Source organism: Haliotis rubra, unplaced genomic scaffold, assembly GCF_003918875.1.
Source record: "Haliotis rubra isolate DU_JTF1 unplaced genomic scaffold, ASM391887v1 Scf827, whole genome shotgun sequence".
Taxonomy (NCBI): domain Eukaryota; kingdom Metazoa; phylum Mollusca; class Gastropoda; order Lepetellida; family Haliotidae; genus Haliotis; species Haliotis rubra.
Genome location: NW_025767554.1, coordinates 401,469 through 413,242, shown reverse-complemented (window position 1 = coordinate 413,242; position 11,774 = coordinate 401,469). Strand labels below are relative to the sequence as shown.

The 11,774-nt window shown below is 38.8% G+C and overlaps 1 protein-coding gene across 1 annotated transcript; it reads right to left on the bottom strand.

Moving 5' to 3' along the window:
- Positions 1–3,048: 3,048 nt before the first annotated feature.
- On the bottom strand, positions 3,049–10,283 carry LOC124262196 (patatin-like phospholipase domain-containing protein 4). Its single transcript, XM_046696652.1, has 5 exons — positions 10,212–10,283; positions 8,687–8,929; positions 6,856–7,086; positions 4,911–4,976; positions 3,049–3,767 (listed from the first exon to the last, which is right to left on the bottom strand). Exons 2-5 carry the CDS (start codon positions 8,894–8,896, stop codon positions 3,426–3,428), a joined length of 849 nt encoding a protein of 282 aa, XP_046552608.1. The 5' UTR covers positions 8,897–8,929; positions 10,212–10,283; the 3' UTR covers positions 3,049–3,425.
- Between the last annotated feature and the right edge of the window lie 1,491 nt (positions 10,284–11,774).

Genomic DNA, 11,774 nt, shown 5'->3' with positions numbered 1-11,774 from the left:
ATAACTATGTAGAGTGGATGCAGAATGAAACATAGTAGTGTTTATTGTGCTAAATTCTTGACAAGAGATATTTAGGCCAGGCAATTAAAGTTTTGATCAGTACATCACACCATTTCAACACCCAACAAGATTCTAATACTTCCTGTAAGTACCCTTGTAATTGATTATCGTAAGTCAGGGTAAATGTAAAGTTTGTAAAGTGGGTTGAGATATTACAGATATCCAGATTCAGTTTAACATGAACTTACAATATAGGTCTGAATGCAAGAACATGCAAGTCTTATTGCAGAAATTATCCAGCCACAAGTACACAGTCTAAAATCATAGATGAATCCCTGGATCCTATGTGTGCAGGTTGCTGTAAAGATGAAGACATGTAAACTGATAGTTAATTCATCACTACAGTAAAGGTACCGGTACGTAAAATATCTGTAGCAAAATTATTTGAACTATGTGGCTAACAGACAAACAGTTTGGTTTTGACATCAGTACAACTTAGCAACAGAATTTCTGCATGTCTCGAGTCAAGGGACTTTGTTATCAATGAGAGCGAAACATTGTCAAAAACATGATCAAAGTACCCTTCTCTTCCTTGGCCCAGCAAAACAAAGATGTAATCAGATTAGCAGTTACTCCCCTTTTTATAATGCTCTTCAATGTGAAGGTCATAAAGGGAGACTACTCTCAAAGCTGTCATTGCCCCCAAGACAAAGCCAAGTGTCATGTCAGAATTCCATGTTGAAAAGGTTGAAAACTTTAATAGGAAAATATTAGTGAAATGTTCTTCAAAAAAAGTCATGTCTGCATTAATGAATAAATATCTTTGGTGTTGCCATAGTTACCAAGATGAATATGTCATACAAATTGAGCACATCCCTGAGGTATAAACTACTGTCTGTGCATTTCGGGGTCCTGACCCAGGCAAAGATACACAATCTGCCCAAGCTGCAAAAGCTTAAAGTATCATATGCCGGCATATCCCAATAAATTAATACCATGTCCATTTTAGCTGTTTGTTCAATGAGTGTTGCCAAATAAAACAGTGTTTATTTTATAAAAATACAGATATTGAACATTTATTATGTATACAATAGAGCTGTGATGATATATCGCAGTATCGATAATCGTGATACTTTATCTGGCGATAATTATATCGATACATTTTTTCGTATTGTGATATGTATCCTTGACCTTAAAGTTGTTAATTTTCACCAGAAATTGACGGTTATGTCAAAATTTACACTGGTACTAGCTACTAAAATATACTTTTTTAAAGAAAACAACTAAAGACAGCATATCGTGATATGCATCAAATCGTATCGTATCGCTCCAAGCTATCGATACGTATCGTATCGTGAAATTTCTGTATCGTCACACCTCTAGTATACAATAAAGCCCGTCAACACTAAAAGCTTTAATAAATACTTGACAATCATGTACTTTCTTCGAACGTGCTTCTATTTCCACTTGCAATTATAAAGAAAACATATAAGACAAATGTTTAGAATACCAACTCCCTCCACAAAGTCAAATGTCAAAACAGCAGAAATATACAAAATAATATCTTAGGAATAAACTGCAGGATTCCTGCTGAAAGCTGAACACACAGATGAACATTTCTATGACATCTAATATCAAACGAAAAGTTCTACAACGGTGAACACAAACTGTGCCATTGTTTAATCATGAACACAAATTGTGCTATTATTCAATGATGAACACAAATTGTGCTATTATTCAATGATGAACACATGCTGTAGAAGATGAACGGCATCATTGAGCCAGCGAGGTGAAATTCATCATCAGAATCTACTTTTAAAAATTCAATTTGAAGGTATGAAATTTAGGTCCTCTTAAGTTTTAATCAAATACACCCTTCCTAATATTTAATAACATAAACGATTGCAACAAAAGATGACACAGCTGCTTAAAATCTTTAACAGTTAGTGAAAATGAGAAATCTGTTGGGACATATTTAGCTTTTTGTTCTTCACTGTTCCCTGGGAATATCAATACGAGGAACAATTTATTGAAAAGTTACAAAATGAGTTATATATCTAACTTAATTCCAGTCAACAATATCCTCCTACCGCTGACTAGTATTTGGAGTAATATCTCAAGGCACTGACACATCCTAGAATCATTACCATTTATACTGATTGTTGACACCAGCAAGAAATATTCAAACTGCAACATCACATTCAACATAAACAATAACATTGTTTCAAAATCTTTCTGTCATTGTTCACGCTCATGTACCCGCATAGACCACCGTTTCCATAGAAACATAACAGATAATGAAATACCATGGTATAAATAACATGTTCCGATGAATACAACGGATTTTACATTTACTCCTTGATCAGTCTCGCTATCAAGAAAAAGACAACAGACAAATGGACGTAGATGAAGATATGAAGCATCACTGTGACTGGCTTATTTGTGTCCTTTTTTCATATTTACAACACACAGTTACTTGTACATATTTACAACACACAGTTACAACACTGTGAGATATATTTACAAAGTTGTCCCCCTTTACACATACCACCAGGATATATTCCAGGTGTTGTTCGTAACTATAGTTGATTTGATTTCTGGCTATAGAGCAAAGTTCCAGGTTTCTGTTTCACTATGATAACATTGTTTAACAATGAATGTCATTTTTGATCTCTAAAGAAGTCCAGACAGAGATATGTTTGAGTTGGAAAACAATCCTTTTTTTAAACATTGTAATCACAGGCATGTTTTATGTTTACTCTAATGCAGGAACATCCATTTCATTGCTTGGGGGGTCAGAAGATTATTTAAATGAGTTGTTTGTCCAGAAATATACCCAATATCATTAGTTTATTGTGTTGATGATACGAAATTGATGAAACTTTTGTATTAATAATAAAAATAAACAGATTGTTTGATGGTGCTCAGAAAACAGATAGTTTCTTGGGTACATCTGGGAAACAAACAGATTGTTCTCAAAACAGTTTTCCCCTCCTCACCAACACAAATAAAATGGATGGTCCCTTTCAGTATTCTAGTCATTATGACTATCAATGAGACTAACTTTGAATGCAAATGAGGATCTGTGACCAGAAATATTGTTACATTTCACAACTATCGTAACAGAAACTGAAGACATTGTTACCATGTCTGTAGCAGCTCAGCACTGTACAGAGAGCAGGTGCATTTGTTTGTGATTCCTGGCACAAAGTGGGAGGAACCCCCAAAGCTATACATACTCCGGTGATGACAAGCAGGATGTTAATATCTCAGTTGTTGCTTATATGTCATAAAACCTCTGACTGGCAGATCCTGGCTTAGGAAGGGGAGGTAACTCCTTAGTCTGCAGAACCTACTTCTGTGCCTTACACTGCTTGTTACCTTGAGAAGAAATCTGTAAAAATACATGACAAGATAACAGGCCATTATACAGTAGACTCATATTGAGTGACCTTCTTGTAGACTGGCTGAGGTTTGGGAGCGTCGTACAAACCTTCTCTTCTCAGAAACCGACTTGCATCCCTCTCTCCCATTTCAAAATACTGTGCCAGGGTTTTCTGTTTTGGGGGAAACAAAGCATGTGTGACACGCACAAGGTTGTTGAAGTTCACTTGAAAGTCTTGTTTACTGTGACGGAAGAACATTCCCTTCCCCGCCTTGTCATGGGGGCAGATGTCTTGACGACCCGAAAATGGTGACACGGTGATGTTCCTTGCTGTGCCACGGAGAGATGGGAGGTTGTTGGTGACACCACCATCGATGTATCTCTGTAAGGGAGAAGCATTACGTTGTGTCACCATGGTAACAGACAATAGTATCGAACCTGTTGTATGAGTAATTTACTGGCTAGTTTTACTACATGACTTGTTTGACATGAAGTGCTCTTATGATTACTGACTGATTCATTCTGTGGAGAAGTATAACGCGCAATGGTCAGAACAACATTTGCACAACATTTGCAAAATGTCTGGAACTTGTTTATCAAGCACAATGAGCAAACATAATTCAACATGATATGCTACACATTCAACCTTAAATGCTACACATTCAACCTGAGATACTACACATTCAACATGAGATGCTGGACATTCAACATGAGCTGGTAGACATTCAACATGAGCAAGTGACACCAGAAATGGGCTTCACACACTGTACCCATGTGAGGAATTGAACCCCAGTCTTCAGTGTGACATATTCAACGTGAGATGCTAGACATTCAACAATGAGATGCTACACATTCAACAATGAGATGCTAGACATTCAATGGGAGATGCTACACATTCAACACATGATGCTACACATTCAACAATGAGATGCTACACATTCAACACATGAGATGCTACACATCTAACATTCAACAATGAGATGCTAGACAACAATCTAGACATTCAATGAGATGCTAGACATTCAACAATGATGCTATTCAACAATGAGATGCTAGACATTCAACACTAGACATTCAACAATGAGATGCTACACATTCAACACATGATGCTACACATTCACATGATGCTACACATTCAACAATGAGATGCTAGACATTCAACAATGAGATGCTAGACATTCAACGTGAGATGCTAGACATTCAACACATGATGCTACACATTCAACAATGAGCTAGACATTCAACAATGATGCTAGACATTCAACAATGAGATGCTAGACATTCAACAATGAGATGCTAGACATTCAACAATGAGATGCTAGACATTCAACAATGAGATGCTACACATTCAACAATGAGATGCTAGACATTCAACAATGAGATGCTACACATTCAACAATGAGATGCTTCAACACATGTTACTACATTCAACACATGATGCTACACATTCAACACATGATGCTACACATTCAACACATGAGGCTACACATTCAACCTATGACACCAAACATTCAATGCTACTCACATGCCCCTTGATCTTGGGGGGCTTAAGTCCTGCATATCCGGGGATATAGCTACTAGCAATCAGGGCCTGGAAATACAAATATACTCATTGTCATGGTTACAGTTCCACTTTTGTGAAAACACATGTTACTGGTGCTGGGGAGCAAACTATTATCTTTGAGTAGACATACATGTGTAACGTGAATATCCCACCATGACTCTTCAAGGAGTGAGTGATTGAGTTTAGTTTTACGCCGCACTCAGCAATATTCCAGCTATATTCCAGCTATATGTAAATATAACATATGTTATATTTGGGATTACATTTTCTTAGTAAAGTACAGATTCTAGTACTATTGTTGGGTTGAGTCCCATCCGGGATTCGAACCCACATCCTCAGAGTCAGGCACCTAATCGCCTATGTTCTGTAAATAGGTTTACAGGTTTATAGGTCTGTAAATAATCGTGACTGGACCAGACAATCCAGTGATCAAGAGCATGAGCATCGAACTGCGCAACTGGGAACCGATGACATGTATCAACCAAGTCAGCGAGTCTGACCACCCGACCCCGTTAGTTGCCTCTTACGACAAGCATGGGTTACTGAAGATCAATATTCTAACCCGGACCTTCACGGGTAGACTCTTCAAGAAGGTGAGTCCATGTGTCATTAACTTAATACCTAGCGCCAGGCAGGAACACATCATCCTTTGCTAGTTACAAGGTCACATAGATATAGCAGCTAACACAAAAGCCGATGTAATAAAATGTCTTGACAAGTCGTTATCTTCACAACCGCCTCCGTGGTGTAGTGGTTCGAGGGTCTGCCCGGAGAGCGGAAAGTCGTGGGTACGATCCCCGACCATGTCATACCTAAAGACATTAAAATATAGTACTTGCTGGTTCCTGCTTAGCACTCAGCATCAATAAGGACAGGTCTGCTCGAGTCACCTGAGTGAGCTAACTGCCGCATGGTATCTCAGTGAGCTAGCACTGTAAAACCAGCTTAAGTCTGGGCTAATACAAGCAACCACACATACACACGCATGCACGTCGTCATATGTGCGAAATAACACTAAATCCAATTTCACCTCACCTCACCCATTATCGTCACTGTAAATCCTGTATAGTGATTTCTAACCCACTATTAACAGGTATATATGGGACCTTATGCAGAATGAAATGATGGTTAATGCCTAAAAACGATGAAGAGAAAAGTATGGGCAATGTATTCACATACATACTCATAATCTCTCGAATATTGCTAAGTGCAGCGTCAAACTAAACTCACTCACTCACTCTTAATCCTGGATTCAAGATAAAAATAGCAAAAAACGTGTACAGCTAGGGGAGACAACTCTACATTGTGGCTTAACAACTGCATCATCATCAGACAAGCAAATGAACAATTCAGCCTACATTATGTGACTGATTTTACACGTTCATTATCATGACTGTGAGAGATATTGTTCATGATATAAATAATGCTTTTAGTTCCTTATCCTGATCATTGTGAGCACATGTGGAAACCGTGGGACAAGTGTCTAAGGCATCACAATCAGTGAGTGAGTGAGTGAGTTTAGTTTTACGCTGCTTTTAGCAATATTCCAGCAATATCACAGCGGGGGACACCAGAAATGGACTTCACACATTGTGCCCATGTGGGGAATCGAACCTGGGTCTTCGGCGTGACGAGCAAACGCCTTAACTACTAGGCTACCCAACCGCCCGCATCACAATCAGGCTGATGAGAGTTGTGTCCTTTGAGTGAGAAACCTGTGACTGTGAGTGGCTTCTGTTCAAGTTTTGAGGTTCGCCACCACTTAACCCATCTTGTGTTTTCAAAGAAGTCTAATACCTCAATAGCTTAAGGTTTACCTCCATAAGCAAACGCCATGATATGACTGAAATACTGTACAGAGTGGCGTTGAACTCTCTCACTCACTCACTCTGACAAGAACCAGTACCTTGATGAGTTCATCCCTGCTGTCAAACGTGGACATGATCTCGTTCTTCTTCGTGTCCACATTGGTGAGTGAGATGAACAGTTTCCCTGATGCGGTCTTGTGGGCGTCCTGTGGCAGCGTCCTCTCCAGGAACTTCTCCACAGTCTTCAGGAGGCTGTAGCGTGGGGTCAGCACCCCAAATGGCTTCGACCGGATCTCCTTCGCCAGGTTCTTCGTGAATTCGACAGATTCCTGCCGATGGAAGCGATGACAATGATGAGGATGCACAGGAAAAGGTAAGTAACAAGTATATCATCATGATTAGAGCAGCTAGTATTAGTACTAGTAATCATGGAACTAAAGGGTTAACAATTTGACCAGGAAATATATGACTGGTATATGTCACCACCTGTTTGTAGACATGTAGCTGCATAGCTGCAAGTTAGCAGATGAAGTTTTTAACTAATTTATCACACTCATGGGCGTGTATCACATTAATAGTTCCAAAACAGGCCTATTTAACATTATCGAGGGTACATCAAACCATGGGCCCCGAGGGACCAATGAACAAGGCATTTATCTTACCGAACACCTCAATGATAATTTTGAGCTGTTTGAAGCATGGGTATTGGATCATAATAAGGAGTACCGGAGTTAGGCAACAGTCCAAACACTACTAACACGAAGTACCAAACAAATTCCCACAGTTTAGCATTATGAGCGGATAACATAGAAAATGTTACTCGCTTGTAAGTGGGGTACATTGATAATGATTGGCTCAGCCAAACAGAAAACAACATTTATGAGTGAGGTAAGATAATACAATTTGTTGTGGCTTGTACTTCACTGAGTGATAGCTGCACAATAAAAAGGGAGAGGTTATAACTCTAGTTTACATAACTGAACACAACATAAAGATTCAAAGTTAACATTTCTCTTAGTTTAAAAAAAGTATGAACATTCCTCAAATACATGTATATTTGGTTGACAATTTTCCTTCTTTGAGCAATTGGTCTGGAATCAGAGAGAATTCCCAGCAAGGAATAATAACAATCATCGTCTACTTCTTTCTTACAATCAATAGTAGGCATCTACAATCAATCTTACAATCACCTAGATTAACACATCTAGTCTCTAAAATGAACATGGACTTTCCAGGATATACTTGTTTCAAACAAATCACCAGAATACCCATCATAGTATGGTTGTAGGCGGCTTTGATTAAGATTTCAACATTGGGTAAGATCAAAATCTTAAAGGGTGGGGGTACATATAGTGTTCTTACCTACAGTACTCAAAATCTTTGAATTCATAATGTACGGCATGTAGGAATTTTCAGTGTTTGGGGGTTCTTGCTATCGAATGTAAATATGATTTGAAACATTCCAAAATAATTAGGGTAATGATACAGACCATGAACTTTCATGGTTAACTTCAAACCCTGGCATAGTATGGTACCTTTAATGTTGAGGCACCAACATATCATATCAGCAATAATACCAGCATAAACCAATCTCCCAATATGGACACAAAATATACCGCAGTAATTTCCCACTTCTCAGGGGTGGAAATAACTTAAAAATTGCTAGTGTACTCCGGTACAGTGGCACATGTAAAATCACTTGCCCTGATAATTTTTCCACTAAACTGGCCATTTTCTTGTTGAATTTTTAAATAAACAACATAATTAATGTTGGAAAGTCAACTGGACACTGATACAGTGTGATATACAAATTTGCTTGCCCAACATAAAAAAACACTGGACTCGGACGTCGGGCAATGGGTTATTTCCACCCCTGCTTCTATACCCAAAATGGGTTTGAGTACAATACGAATCAACTGTGGTACATACTGGCACTTTATCTTTTGAAATAACAAGAATGGCGGCTGTCAGTGATCCTGCTGATGCCCCGGCAATGGTGTCGACTTTTGAGAGAAGAGTCTGCCCATGGTTGACCAAACACGAGGCCACCCCCAGGTGATATATCCCGAGAAAGCCGCTGCCACAGAGAGATAGATTGTATTTCATGTCTGCATGAACACCTGACGTCGACTTTTTCATAGTAGGTCCTGATAACTTGCGGGGTGGATGTGTCTGAGGAGAAAAGAACAAATGAGTACTGATCACATTGAGAAAAGTCTGAAATCTGAAACCAGATTTGTATTAAGAGCTGGGACACAGCAGTAGGGCAACAGATATAAGATATCAACATGCTTAATTTGTGCTCAAACCTTCGGATTCCTGTCATATGATACTGTCTGTACCAAAAGATTTTGAGTCTACTGTAGGTAGTGGTCTGAAATAACATGCACTGTGAAATGCTTTAAAAATATTTTGCCCATTTGAGCTAGACTAAGCTCTGCTAATTAGATATTACGATACTAGACTTGTTCTTCAGAATGCAGACAAACCAAAACAAACAAAAAAACAAACAAGAAAACAATCGCTGAGAAATAAAGCATTGTCACACATACATTTCAATAAAAGGGAAGATGTCAATGTGGCAATCTGTGACTTGCAAACAGACTCACTTCTATCTCACCTCAATTATCTCAAACAATTGGGTGTTAGTTAACATATTTGTGTTTATTTGAGCCGTTCATAATTTATGGCTGGGGGTTGGGGGTACAATGATGATTTTTATTTTAAGGGGGTGTCACTCATTTTGTTCTGGGGAGGTGGGGGTGTGGTGTGTGGTGTCATCAATTTTGAAACTATGCATTTAGGGGACATGCAGGGGGGTCACTTACTTTGTCCATAAAATTTAGGAGGGGGTTGGGGGGGTCATTCACATTGTACATGCTTCTCCATAAAAAATAAAAATCATCACCCCCACCTTGCCATAAATTATGAACGGTCCCTTACACGTTTGAAAATACAAATTAAGCCACGTAACCCACACTATTACCTTCAGAGAGGAGTAAAGTTGACTGTCATCACATTTCCTAATGTTGGAGTTAAGACAATTAGTCTGACACAGTGTACAGAACAAGCAGTATTGTCATTGTGAAACTCATTATTTCGAAACCAATATCAATTTCATATCCCATTGCAACACTGATAATCAATGACAAGAGTACGATAGTGTATACCTAAATAGAATTTACGTATGCAACAGTAATCTTGCGGTGGTGTCTAACGTGTTCTGCTCCAGTCTTCTGTTTTCACTAACCTAGTCAAGAATAAAGTCTGACAATGTCACCAATAGTGTGTACTGTTATGGCACCGGATTTGTGGCCATGGTAACATTTCGGTCGATTTGACGTTGCGAATACTTATCAATAATTTTGAAGAAAAGACAAAAGAAATAAACACCACCACAACAACTACGTTTCAAGAGTACATCAAATGTTATCAAATAAATATCACAATTTACCTCGAAGTCGTAATTCCACAACTTTCGTCAGCTTACCGCGTCCGCCATGTTTTAGAAAAGCCTGACAGAGTTATCTTCTCTTTATTACGTCAAACGATCCCCTCGTTATAGAACGGATTGGATAGCCCGTAATGGACCGAACTGTGGTAGATATATTTTGAAATAGCCTTGCGAAGATAAAACAGTAGGTGTTTATATAAAAATCGTTCATACTAGGAAAAATAGGTACATTCTGAAATATTGCTTTAAAACGGGGTGATTCTACGGAATCCAAGGATCGTCAATCGGAAACGAGACAGATTCATTTACAGGAAGTATGATTCAGGTTCGGAAGTAGACTTACACTCAGTCTATGGACATATAAAACTTTAATAGAAACAAACAATTCCTATCAAATTGAAAGGGAACCCCAGTGAGGATGGAGCTTCAGAACCTGAGCTAGAGCTGAAGGGGTCGTTGCCGGCACAGGTACTACAGATATGTACACCAGGTACGTTTCTGTATACAGACATGTACCCTTAACAAAGACAAACTACAGAAACGTACCCGGTACCCTAAACGACGGACGAGTCCATATTCCGCAACCCAAAACCGAAACCGTATGTAGTTGTTCCCGTTCAGCTGATTGCGAGTGGTGTACGTTGTGCACCGTGAAATATTCGTTACTGTGAGTATTCGTTATAGTCTTATAAACGATATCAAATGCATCTAATACAACAGTATGGCAGTTCCGATGAAGAAAACTCCACAATGCAGAATGGAATCGTCCAAGGGTACGTTTCTGTATTCTGATTTTGGCTAGGGTACATTTCTGTATACAGAAACGTACCTGGGGTACACATCTGTAGTACCCGTGCCGACAACGACCCCTTCAGCTGAGCTAGACTTGCCTCATATTGCGTTTAAGCAATGCAGAAAGGGCTATGCAGAAGGGAAAATAATACATATTTGTGATTCACGAACTGTGAGACAAACTATATAGATTCAGGGAGACTATATAAGGTTGTAGAGTATCCCTGATAGAACGGAAGCTGAAACAAGACATACGTTTCAGATCCACAAATAAATACGTACGTTTTGTATACACAGATTTAATCGAACACCGTGCGTTAGGCAAGACAGGTTGATAGGAAATTATCATTTCATAAAAGCCTAAACAAATTTAAGCATTTTAAACATTTGAAAAGAACCCAACAAAAACAAAAAACAACAACCTTCCTTGAGTTCACGAACACGTGATTGGTTGGTTTGTTGTTTAACGCCACACTCAGCAATGATCCATGCAGTTATATGGCGGCAGTCTGTAAATAATCGAATCTGGACCAGACAATCCAGTGATCAACAGCATGAGCATCAATCTACGCAATTGGGATACAATGATATGTGTCAACCAGGTCAGCGAGCCTGACCACTCGATCCCGTTACTCACTCACTCACACACTTAAAATGGTCTAAAATTGTAGATCAATGCTCATTATGGCAACCACAGGATTGCTGTTTCAAACATGATAGAAATATTGCTTAGTGGAGAGTGTAGCAAACAAACAAACAAGGTTCTATAGA

Excerpts from the sequence above, each read along its gene's own strand:
- LOC124262196 (XM_046696652.1), bottom strand. The coding sequence starts at position 8,896 with ATGAAAAAGTCGACGTCAGGTGTTCATGCAGACATGAAATACAATCTA. Across the intron at positions 4,977-6,855 it reads GCAGGGATGAACTCATCAAG|GCCCTGATTGCTAGTAGCTA; the intron begins GTACTGGTTCTT and ends TTGTATTTCCAG. Across the intron at positions 3,768-4,910 it reads CCCCCAAGATCAAGGGGCAT|AGATACATCGATGGTGGTGT; the intron begins GTGAGTAGCATT and ends TCTCCCTTACAG.